Source organism: Poecile atricapillus, chromosome 3, assembly GCF_030490865.1.
Source record: "Poecile atricapillus isolate bPoeAtr1 chromosome 3, bPoeAtr1.hap1, whole genome shotgun sequence".
NCBI classification, from domain to species: Eukaryota; Metazoa; Chordata; class Aves; order Passeriformes; family Paridae; genus Poecile; species Poecile atricapillus.
This window is the reverse complement of record NC_081251.1, coordinates 84,976,393-84,989,383: the sequence shown is the minus strand read 5'-3', so window position 1 is coordinate 84,989,383 and position 12,991 is coordinate 84,976,393. Positions and strand designations below refer to the sequence as shown.

Below are 12,991 nucleotides of genomic sequence, written 5' to 3'. Positions count from 1 at the left end.
TTAAAGTGATCAACAATAAGGGAAGAGAGGCCTGTAGGCTTCCAGTTTTTTATGCTTAAGGGATGTTAGTCAATACAATTGACAGAAAATTAAAAGTAAGAATTTGGGGAGTATTTAATTGAAAGTAGGATGTGGTTATTCTTCCGTCAGTGAGGCACTAGCAGTTGTATACATGACCCTGCAGAGTTTATGGTGAGAGAGATACAAATAGAAAGATTTGGGGACTATTTGAGGCCTGTCCAGTTGTGAAATGGAGCAGGGGCACCTCTGACTGTTCCATCAGAATTTTTGGCCATCAGTATTGCATATTCAAAAATATTCTCAACAAGTTAAATCCAGCAAAAAGATATTATATCCATTTAATGCTTTTTTTTCATACCTCTGATGATTAACATAAGGTGCCATATTGTATGACCCTGAGTTCAAGCAGACTCTGTCCAAGGTCCACTTGTGTAAAAACTCAGTATGAGTACCAATGTGTTGGCACAGATTTATTTTATTGCTCTGATGAGGATTTGTAATGTTTGTTTCTGTTTCTGAAGTGACCAGATAGGATTAAAGTAAATTGAAAGCAGTTAGGAAAAATTAACAAAGTATATGAAAGTGCATTAATCAGAGTAGACTGCTTTTAAGCTTGACTGAGTAGAGAAACTTTCATCGTAAACCCTTGAAAAGCAGTTCATTGGGTTCATTGCTTATCCCATATGATATTAAATACAGTATTAAATTAGTTTAGAACGAACACAGACGCTGTTTCTACACCCTGTTTAATTAAACACTGAAGTACTGGTTAGCCCTTCAAGGCCATAAGGTCCTTTCTGAAAGACTATGTGACCCCTACTTCTACCAAAACAACACTGAAGATAATATGTGAAAGACTTTGTCCTTTGAAAACTCAGTCCAAAGAAATGAGGCCTCTGAGGTATTTGGTTAGAGACCAATTATGTGGAGACTTGAGTGATTATTTATTTATTTTTTGTGAAAGACAGTCAACTTGATCAGAGAGCTGTACATACAAAGAGTGTAATTTATCAGTATATTACCACTGATATATAGTATCTATGTAATGGCTGTCACCATACAGTGAAGATTAGAAGACTAGTAAACAAATAATAAAAATGAAGTGCTGTTTTGTGATAACAATATAATGTTGTGTTTTTGTGTACAAGGTTTTAATGAAAAATTATTAACTTGACATATTACAATTAACAGTTAATGTGGAAGATTATTTATGTAGTTACTTTGTACAATACTGGATGTGTTATTAACATGACCCAGTGGTGGCTGAGTAGGAGTTTTGAAGCAGAAGTAGCAGAAAATGCTCTTTGTAGCACTGTCTGCTGTTTAAGTATCATTTTACAGTTTCCTGTCTTGTGAAATGAGGTGATAGAAAGGAATGTAATCATATGAAATTATTTCCCTAACGCAGATGTTAAGGTTGAAATATATTTTTCTTTTTGGAATAGTATTATCTTTAAATGTGTAAGTTAACAATTTTACATATTAAATTCATGATATAAACATAACTCTTTCATTTAACAATCATGCAAATATTCTTTAATCTCACAATCATAGTGCTTGCTTATAATGAACTTCTGCTTATGAAATTTTGAATGGTCTTTAGCCATTAATTTTTAATCTAGAATCCAAAACAAAATAATATTTTCACAAGTAAGAGACATACTCCTTTGGAAGCAGTACCTGGTGTCATGCAATGTATTGTAAAATGTTCTAATCTGCCCAGTGGCAAGAAGTTACAACAGCAGTTAAAGGACTGCTTCTGTGCAAGGCCTCTTTAGGTTTCTGGGAGTTTTTTTCCCACCTTAGTAGAGGAAAAAAATCCTCTTTTCTGCCTCAAATGAAAGAACAAATTATAACCTCAGTCCTTTAATCACTACTCAATGCTGAGGGGCAGTCAAGGATTATGGGGGCTTGGTCAACCATCTGTCTGATTTTGAGCCTGGTGAAGGTCATTGGGACTGCAATGTGTATTGGTTTTACATGAAGCAGTGTTGGTCTGAAGTCTGTCTCAGTCTATCAGACTGTCCTGTAACTTATACATTGCACATGAAAGACATAACAGTGAATAATGACTGAAGAGCAGAAGATGGATGTAAAACAATGGAATGTCCTTGGTCACCCTCTGGGGAATGCTGCTCAGTAATTAGGAACCATGGTGAACCTTCATTTGTATGCTGTTCAATGCCTTAGGAGAAATTGTTTTAAAAGGGATAAAATGATACAAATAAATATTCATTTGTCTTTTACTCTGGAAGTTATTTAGGAAAAAAAAAAAACACCAAACAAAATTGGATGTGTAACAGGGAGAAACCAGTCATATCAGTTTCCCAGTGTCTGCTTCAGCTTTATAAAAGATTGCTTTCTCTCCACAAGGAAGATGATGGTTTTTGTCTAATTTAATGTTGGGTCCACACAAAGCTACCATATTTTGTTTTTTCTCTTTAAAAAGGGTTCACATTTTTCCAAAACAATGGAGGCTTACCCAGCAGTATGTCAGCTTTGCTGTAGCTGTAGCTTTAGGAAATTGTGAAAATTTGAAGACAATCTAAATACTCAAAGGAAAATTTTCCCATTTCTGCAAGAAAGGACAGCCATATAGTCAGTTTTGAGAGCGATCTGTTCATATAGTTCCAGGTTTTTGGTTTTTTTAATTCTTTTCTTTTCTTTTCTTCCAGTGCCACAAGAAGGGGTACACACTTCCTAAAACAGCTCATGTTTCTGAAAGCCTTTTGTAGACATAATGTGTAATGAAAGAGCCCTGTAGCAGCCAATTACTAGGCAATGAAAAGTATGTCCAGTTCTAGTGACTTGAATGGTTTTGTTCTATTTTATTGGATTACAAATTATGAGCTGTAGCAAGTATCAAGTGAAAAATCAGCTTTCTCTGAAGTTTCTCTAATACAATTTCTGACAATTGGACAAAAACATATTACTGGGGTTTTCTTTAATAGCTAAATATGGCTTGCAGAAAGCTTTTCACTGAAACAGGTGAAAATACTGTTGGTACTTTTGTGAAGCTGATATTTTTGAGCTCTTGATTTCTTTAAATAATTCAATTGAAGATTCAAATTAAATTTAGTAATTTCATCACTAAGTTTCAACTCAATAGAGTATGTGGAATGAAGGACAGGGCATGTGTCTGTACTTTTAATTAACTAAAAAGTCTGTAGATTTCGTATTTTTTCTACCATGTAACAAATACACAGGGGCTAATTCATATATTGAATGAAGATTAGACTTAACAAATTTTTGACATGTGGAAAGTGCAAGCAAAATGCCTAATACCCATTTAATTCTTTGATATAATATGATCAAACTCAAATAATCCTTGCATCCTTAATTCTTGCTTTGTTTTTTTTTTTTTTTAGTCTCAGCTTTCTATTTTCCAAACACCCAGGAAGGAAACTTGTCAGCTTAGTAGATGTTCAAGTAGAGAAGGGATGCAATTTTATGGTTAAAAACTGAGCAATTTGAAGCTGAACACTTAACAGATGTAATCATGAGAGGAAAATCACTCTGTCATACTAACTAAAACAAAAGTTGTTTCTTCTAGTGCAATTTCTTGTTTATAATTCCTTCAAAATGATCGTTTTGTGTCTTAGGAGAATTCACTAAAATGAACAGTTTTGTTACAATGATGATACATAAGCAGAGAACTTTTGACTCTTGCCTAGAGTGCAGTATAAATATATTCAACAGTCCATAATGCTTTAAATTACTGCTTTCCTATAAAGTAAGAATATGTACTACATATCCTATGCTGTCTCCCTGTATGTTTATTTTCATAATTTATTTAAGGTTTATCAATGGCTGGTTGTCGTGGTTTTAAACCAGTAACTAACAACAAAAAAAAATTACTTATTTCTTGCTGTGAGATATGGATTAGAACAAGAGCAAAACAGGCATAAAACTTAAAAGGAATAAAGAAAGTTTATTGACAAACTACAATAATAAGAACACCAGAATAAACTTCCAGAAAAAACCTTTTCATCTCTTACTACCCACCATTCCTTTGTTCACATGACAACAGAGACAAAAACTTTAGAACTTTGATGGTTTAAACAGTCCCAATTCTTTCTACAGTCTTTTCACCAGTCTTTGTAGAGAAACAGAAGTTTCCTTCTGTTAATCTATGGAGTTTCTCACAAGAAAACTATTTTTGTTATAGTTTTCCTTTTCCCTGATATTAGCTGCCCAGAGCTGCTGTTATCAGAGCTCACTCCTCCCATTTCACATCACTCTGAGGTGTGTTATGGGCCACGAGTCTAGGGATGGCATTTTAAGGATGAGTTATTCAAAAGCAAAAGTCTTCTTCATCTGTTTCTGTGAGCTTTACCAGAAAACAGTTTTTCTCATTGCCCCGCCAAGACTTCCAATTTTCGCTTTACTGTTTCCAGCACCTCACTATATCACAATCACTCTACTTTTTACTCAAATTTTACACCTTGAACACTCTATTCCTCCCCATACTCCGTCATGAATTAAAGGAGTTCCTTTCAGGACTTCATTGTCCATCTCCATACTTTTAACAGAAAAATATTTCACCTTAATTAAAGCATCTTCTTAATTCTCTACCTTTCCTGAAGCTTCTTTTCTTTCTTGTCACTGGTAGTTTATAAAGTCTCTTTTCATGTTGATCACTCTCCTTTTCTCTCTCTGGATAAAAAGATTAATCTGCAAGTCTCATCTGGGTAATGAAAGAGTTAAAATCTTGCCCAGGCTTTTGTAGATAGTTCTGTGGCCTCGGCCGGTGCAGGAGCTGGAGCCATCTGCGATGGAAAGTTCCTCATGGCTGCTCTGGAGAGTGTAGTCGCCACCCCAGCCCGCTGCAGGTCCAGAGCCTCTCTCCTTCTTCACTCGGCAGTTTCTGGTGAATTCCATCACGGCAAAAACTGCAGCGGAGCCAGGGACCGGCCTGGCCGGGCCAGAGCCCGGGGCAAGCCCCGCAGGCCTCCCCCCCATCTCCCAACCGGGAGACGCATGGCCGGGCAGAGAGCGAGAGGCTCTGAGACCTTTCACAGCCAGGAACCAAAGAGAGAACAAGAGAGCTCTGGTTTTACACTTTAAGGTAGGGTTCACAAGTTGATCCCCCTTTTCAATGGTTAAAATTACTGTCAATTCCCAGTAATGGCCAATAATTGGTCAGGAAAAGAGACTCCTTTCAGTCCCCAGCAACTTCAACTTCCTTAAAGGTAAAGTAACCCCATGACACTGGTTTTATGAAACACTAAAAACACCCACTTTTTTCTGTTCCTTCCTGTGTTGCAAAAAGTTATTTGAGGATTTTCTTTCATTTCCCCGCCCACCAACATTGTAGTGAAGTCACAGTGGATGGACACAAAGCAAAAACTGACCTGTCCAGAATGAGAGATGAAAGGAAGTAGTCTACACTCAGATATGGAAGCCACTTAGCAGCAGCAGCATGAACATTTTTTTTCAGTGTTTCAGGGCAAAAAAAAAAATTCTTACAAAAAATCAAGTATGCTAAAAAGACAAAGGATGAGAAACAAGCGTAAGGAGTGATAAATAAATATGGCTGAGGCTACAAAACACTTCTGGTACATTTTTATCTTGGAAGATCTCTAAGGACAGTTGAATAGCAGATCTGTCTTACCTTTAAATATAGTCAGTATTGATGACCCTTAGGCCGTGTCTTGAAAATTGCAATCCTTTATAAAAATACTATTGCTAGAATTAAATATACTGCTAGTTCTTCAGTGCTCCATACTGCAGTATAAGACAAGGAGACAAGAAAGTAAGTTTTAATGAATGTTTGATGCCATTGTCCTCTAACCTCAATCATCTTCTCCATTTGTTTGCTTATAGAATGTGTTTGCTTTGCTAACATATGTCTTTTCTGTTCCATAAAATGAAATCAAACTTTCCAGCCCAAAAATGTTGTGTGAACAGTAAGGAAAGAAAAAAAAGCCACAACAATTTTTGTATTTATAATCTATTATTTTCTCTGACAGCATTGGTTACTGTAAGAGCTGGATAGCTGGTGAAAAAAAAAACCAAACAAAAAACCAAAAAAAAACCAAGAAAACAAGACTTGGTTTTAACAGTTTTTGTAAATAAGTGACCTAGATTGAAGCAGAAATTCTAATGGGAATGTGAAAAAGAAAGATAACCAAAAGAGTTGAAAATACAGCACAGAGCAGAGTCCCCACAAGATAGTACTTATAATAAATTTATCAAGTGTGTATAAAAGATGACAATGAACATTCAGAATAGGGAGTAGCAGACCCCCTACAGAAAAGGAATCGGATGGCACATTCTGAGCACTTCAATTAGTCAGTCACTTTCTAATTCGCTGTTGTAGGGAAAACCACAGAATTATATTAAAAACACACCAAGACAGTTTCTGTACAGTTTTTAATGAGTTTGACTGTTATTCTAATTGGGAACGGCGGGAAAGAACGACACGACTCTCGAGGGAGTCTGAACAGGAGAATCTCTAGTTTATTGCTACAGCCATGTTATATAGACTAGTTCGTGGAAAGTACAGAAAGGAAACTCTTATTGGTTAGTAAAGTGCTACATTACCATCATTGGTCAGTGGGGTTCACCACCCCCTGACTTTCTCCTGCAAGGAAAACACGGGAACAGACAAACAGCACCTGGCAGTTGTTTTCTGTCTCTGAGGATTGTTTTGAAATCCTCTTATGAATTTCCCAGGCTAGCTTCTCAGGCAGGCCTGGCAGGCCATGGGGCCTACAGCATGCTCCAAAGCTAGCCTCCATATTTGACTAATCAGGGTGATGTCTTCTTAGGAGGGTCATGGATTAGTGCAGAAATCTAAATGTGAGAAGAGGGAGCAGGATGATGCTCAGAGGACATGCAGGGAAAATATTGCATGAACTGAGCTGCACTACATTCAATTAACCACTTATATAGCTCAGAGTATGTCTGGAATATGCCATGGAGCCTCAACATGAGCATTGATTTTGACTCTTTTATTCATTTTCTTTTTCACCAAGATTGCAATAGCTTCCTTTTCCTATTAAAAGAAAAAAAAACAAAACAGCTCTATGTAGGAGATGCTTTGAAGCCTATATAAAATGAATACACAAATAAGTTCCCTTACTCCCAGGGAGGAGAGGAAGAAAAGGAAGTTTAAGCAAATTTTAATTAAATGCCAGTACTCCTAGTTTGCATTGTTAGTCTTTGCTTTATTCAGATTGTTCCCAGTGAAGTAATTCCAATGTCTAACACCTGCTTACCCATAAGAATCTGGGAATTGTTGGGTGCCCCTTTTCAGTAATAGAGGAATCAGGAGATTTCTAGAATAGTAAAGTAGTGGTTTTAGTAATTTTTTATGAGCAGACAGATGCTAGTACATTTGATAGCGCAGTAGCTTTTCCAGAACTGGTTGCTTTTCCACTGCCTTGGATTACTGCTTGGCAATGAGTTTGCAGGTTTTTTTTCCCCTCTTTTTTAAGGTGTTTTGGTTGGTTAAGGGCTTTTTTAAGACTATGCTTCTAACACCAGTAACAGAGTGAAATCACAGAATTCGTGGAAAAAAAAATATCTCTTTTTTTGCATGCTGAAGACTCATACAGTTAGCTCTCAAGTTTCTCATAGCTATGTTTCAGCCATTTTTGGATGTTGTAGTAGAGGGAGGTTTCATCATGAAAACAGGAAGAAAATATTTCAAAATTTGTGAACTATTGCTAGACAAGGTATTTTTTCCCAGTTGTGTTAAAAGAGTGCTTTCATATCACCAGTACTGAAATCCATCTGTTAATTTAGGAAGCTATTCTGGAATCAATGCTATAAAAACTATCTGTACCACTTATTCATCATTTGTTCATTGTTCATGTTATGTGAATTAAATTTCCTTCTGTTCATCATATTTTCTTCTTTTTTTACAGTTCTTCTCCAGAAATAAAGACCATTGGCATATGAACTGTTTTCTGACTGTATGTCTGTCATCTTTGTGTTTTTTATTCACAGTTCCCACTGAAAATGTTGCGACAATTGCAGACTGTGCCAGTGTGATTGAGGGTGTAAGTCGCAGTCGCAATGCTTTATTGAATGGAGACACAAAAAACTATGACTGGGATTCTGGATACACATGCCACCAGCTTGGGAGTGGAGCTATTGTAGTGCAGCTGGCACAGCCCTACATGATTGGATCAATACGGTAAAAGGATTCATTTTTCTCTGAACTGGGGGCCACGGGAATTTTTGCTGAGCAGTTATTTTCCTTAGAATGTATGACATCTTGAAATTACATTAATTAGGGGGCTAGTTCACTAGTTGTCATTTGGCTTCTTTACTTAAATATAACAGGCATGTTAAAAATTAAATACATTAATTATATATATGTCGAGATACATGAATGCAATTCCAGAAGATACTGCTTTTAGGTATAAAAGAACCATAACAGCAGTAACAGTCAAATTATAAGATTAAAGTTATATACGTATTTTAAAATAGAATTTAATTGCTGTCTCACTTATGGTTAAGTAGGTGCAGTTACTCTTATCCACTTCATTCTGAAAACAATTTTCTTAAAGAAAATCATCATGTCAAGTCAGCCAGGCTTCCTTTTTGATTAGTGCTAGTTCTGACTTAAACATGGAGGGTGTAATAAAGGTACAGCAACCTGAATATTGATTTACAAGGCTGGATTAGTCAATTTGGTTTGGAGTTCATTGGGCTGTTTCTACTGTAAATGTGCATATGCATATGAAGATCAAAATTTTGGCTGATGTAGAGACTTAGGAAATGAATAGGAGAGTGGGATTTTCCACAGGTGAAAGGAAAAATATTCTTGCCAACTTCAGATTCTCTATTAATGTTTTGTGTGTTTGTTTCATAAAGTCATACATACAAAACCTTGCCTTAATGGCATCATGGTCTTTATAAATTTAGACTATGTAGTCAGGGACTTAATTTGTATGCTCTGTGACAGTGAAATAAAGATTTCTGAAGTTCAGAAGTACCGGTGATCAAAGGCTGAAATCACAGGTGAGTACAGGCTCGCAGCAAAGACCATGTACATATTAAGTATTTCTAGGAGCTCAGTGCCTTCCCCCTGTTAAGAGCTGCCAAGTGAGATTTGAAAGCTCTTTTATAACTGCCAGTTTCTGGTCTGTATGGTTTGGTTTTGGCCTGTGGCATTGCTATGATGGTTGTAAAACTTTGAAGAAAAAGTTTGACATCAGACATCCAGGCAAATCCCTAACCCAACAAAAGTAGTGTTCTGTGTGTATGCAAGCTGTAGATGTTATACATAATGCAAGTCTGGCATTGTTCTCATTGTGTGAAACAAGTTGAGTAAGTGTGGCTGGCAACTTCCCACAGTCATTTGAGTTTGGTGATGTTAATATTCTGTTAAATACTGCATCTCAAGTAGAAAACCATGCAGTACTTAGATTGAAAATGTAATTCCACCATTTTGATGAGACTTTAACCTTAAGTAGCAGTTAAGGCTTTGGCCATATAAAAGAGTAAGAGAAGAATATACTAAAAAAATTGCATCGTTTCTCAGTTTCTCTGTCTTCCTATATTAGTGTTTGCTGTTATCCTTCAATTGATGCATTGTACCATCTTTTCAAGTTAGTGAAAAAACCTGACTTCCCTGTAATAAATGATATGCTGACTCGATCTTCTCGAGTGTGGCCCGGCTAGCTCAGTGATGAGGTTTCTCTTCACTCGGGTTTTGAGCCAGCATATGTTTGTGGGGTTCACTGATTTTCTTCAAGAATTCAAGTCTATAGAGCGAGTAAAGAAATCAGGGGAGGACTCTCTCTCTGGTTTGCATTCCACTGTTTATTTCTGTGAAGGGGAATCCAAAGGACGAGAGACCAAGAGTTTGGGGTCTGGGGGGTCCCTTTTAACAGGGTTTCTCAGAGGGAGGGAACATCAGAGAGAGAACCAATTATTTTTCTCAGTTAGTACATCTTACAAACTTTCTACAAATCAAGGTTACACACACCAAGATAAGAAATAACAGGCACCAACTTCTTCAAATGCCCACAAAGGTGTAGGAGTATTCTCCACAGAGGGGCAGAGGGGGAGGGGGGGGACTTGGTTTCCTGGCAACACAAGGGGGAAAGAAAGGGAAGGCAAGGTAAGCATGCCCTCTCAGCTTCCATAGCTCAGAGGCATTCTGGGACAGGAAAGACAAAGTTACAAACTCCTGTGTTGGAAAGAAGGGTCTCCTGGGCTAAAGAAACTTCAAGCAGCTGGAAATGCCAGCAGGGTCCTCTCTTTACTCTATCCAGCCTCTCGCCGTGGAGCTGAGGAGAAAAACTTCAATAACCATGGTAACTTGATGCCAGGTAAACAGTTAGGAGAAAGAGAAGCTGGGGGGGGGGGGGGAAATCACAACTAAAAGATGGGAAAAGATACATTTCAAGCTATCAACTACAACAATATGCTGTTGTTTATTCTTGTGCAGAAGATTTTTAATAGTCTCTTTATTAAATAGTGTGTTAGGTGAATTAAACTTTTGGTTGCCAAGAAATGATAACTGTGTAATCAGCAAGCGTGTAGAACAAACTAAAAAAAAATAACGCAAATGTTACATAATTCAAAACTAATAGGCATTTAGTGATTTATGTGATATTGAATTGTACAGCAGCAGGCTCAGAATCTCATCTTTCTTTGTCAGTTTTCCTGGATGTATAGTACAAACAAGATTAATAGCTTACTTTACAAAAATAACAATAATAAACATCATAGTCTGGGGTATCTTCTGTCAGAGGATACTACCTGCATTTCCTAGAGACAGAAATGCTAGCAGCATGTTGTTTTTCCATTTTTGTGTACTGCCTAGAAGAACACATGCTTTGAGTTGCAGCCATATCTATTGCAGGTCATAGGCAGCAAAGGGAAGCTGCTCCTTGGGGTGGGGAAGTGAAGATTCACTCTGTCATCTACAACTTTGGCAAGGGTCTGGAACAAGTTCTGTATTTTGCAGTGTTAAAGATTGTGACAATGGTCTCTGCAGCATCAGGAAATCTATATTTGGTACAGAAATCAAATAATATGAAAACTTAGATGACAGCAAAAAGTCTTAGTATTTAATCTTAATGGAAGCAAGAAAATTTTTTTTGTTAACAGAATGTCTGCCTCAACTGATGGAACTGTATTCGCTGCCTGTTTTCCTGCTGTTTGCTTGTTTGAAAACTCCCTTGATCTCATGCTGCCACCTAAGAGAAAAAAATTCTAGAAGCATTTGCTTTAGGCTGGCAGTACACCAGGACTACAGAATTACATGAATTCTACTACCCTCAGAAATTGAGTCATTATGCCCATGGGTTTGGATTTTAAGTGAATAATTAGGAGTTAAAGTATGTATCTTTTTTGTTCAGAAACACAAATGTGCCATTGAATGTATTTATTTCAGAGAGGTTAAATATATAAACCTTTTTAAAAAGGTAGTAGCTTCTTTTAGTCTATAGAAATGGGAATATCATTGGAGGGGGCCTCCAAGACATAGTATGTTACCATGGCAACTAAATTCTGAGTATGAAAAAAACCAGAAGAACTATTGTCACTCAAATATGCCTTAGAAACGCATAGAGTTGAATGTTTCAGGAATATATATTGTATGCTTGCTTTCTGCCAAAGTCATTCCAATGTCTAAGAATCTTAGCACCCTTTAGGTTGGAAGGGACTTGAAGAAGAAGATATCAGGTTATTTTTCAAAGGAGGGCCAGTTATGAAAAACGACCATCCTCATCAAGGCTTTATGCAGTCAGGTCTTGAAAATTTCCAAGGCAGGAAATTCCACAACTTCTCTGGGTAGCCTTTGATAACCTGCTCTCAGATATTGACAGGTGCTGTTAGGTTCCTCCCCAACCTTAAGCCTCTCCTTAGACTTAACAAGCCAGCTTCCCCGGTCTCTTGCAGAGGGTGTGTGCTTCACTCATGAACATTTTGATGATCCTCTGCTAGAATTGCTCAGATGTATCAATGTTCTGTTGGGATCCAAAAAGGGATTCGGTATGCCAGGCATGATCTAACAAGTGTGAAGTACAGAACAATAATCTCTTTCCATTGTTCTGTTGGTTAAGTTCCTGTTACTCCAGCTCCGTATGTTTCTAGCCTTGATTGCTGAGAAGGCACACAGACAACTAATGACATCTTGTTCAATTTGACTCAGACCACGTTAAACCTTAGTTAATATTGAATACTTTTTAACGTATTTGTATATAAATTTGGAGCTCTTGGTTTCTGCACCAAAATTTACTCAGAAATTTTGAAAGACATCTAATGACAATCAGTGGTCAATATTATTTTCCAATAGAGAAGACATGGAAAACATGGAGATTTCAACCCATCCCTTTCAATTCAAATTATCCTATGATCCTGGGGTATTTTTTAAAACAATTGTTACTAAATATGGTCTTTTAGATTGTGAAATTTAAAAAAAATATTGAGGAGTTTTATTCTTTTGTTAATTCTCAGAACAGCTTACAAGATACTTGGAACAGTTAACAGTGTAAATATTAAAGTGTTTTTCCACATAGTTGCCTGTGTGGACACAAAATATCATCCTCCTTTTAGTCCCTGAGAAGACCCGTATCAGTGGCAAGAAAAACTGTAGTATTTAATTAGGAACAGAAAGACAGCCACTGGTATGTGTAACATAGTAAACATAATCTAATTTTTTAATGGCTAAAACGTGAATATTGCAGTAGCTGCCATTTCACAAGAACTTTATGTTGAATTCTCCCTGCATTTATCTGTAATAGAAATATAGTATTTCTATATAATAGAAATATAGAAATAAATTATGCTACAGTCTTTAGCTGATTTTTCCTATAAATTAAGAAAAGAAAAAAAAATATTTGTTACAGCATATGTGGTAGAGATGGAATTCTATGCCATAGTGGTTTTCATGTTAGAATAAATAGAAATCATTTTTGTCTTTAGGAAAGTGTATTAACTGCTTATCCAACTTTTATCTTTTTGAAAATTTAATGCTAGTGTGAAAATCACAGCTTTTCAC

The 12,991-nt window shown here is 36.7% G+C and overlaps 1 protein-coding gene across 3 annotated transcripts in view; it reads left to right on the top strand.

The window, feature by feature from the left end:
* The window catches only part of BTBD9 (BTB domain containing 9), an 89,188-nt gene extending 79,195 nt beyond the window's left edge, over nt 1–9,993 (top strand). For all 3 annotated transcript variants that reach the window (XM_058834973.1, XM_058834972.1, XM_058834974.1), the window contains exon 9: nt 7,978–9,993. In XM_058834973.1, the coding sequence (XP_058690956.1) occupies nt 7,978–8,171 (194 nt within the window). In that variant the 3' untranslated portion in view covers nt 8,172–9,993. The remainder of the gene's footprint in view (nt 1–7,977) is intronic.
* The last annotated feature ends 2,998 nt before the right edge of the window (nt 9,994–12,991 follow it).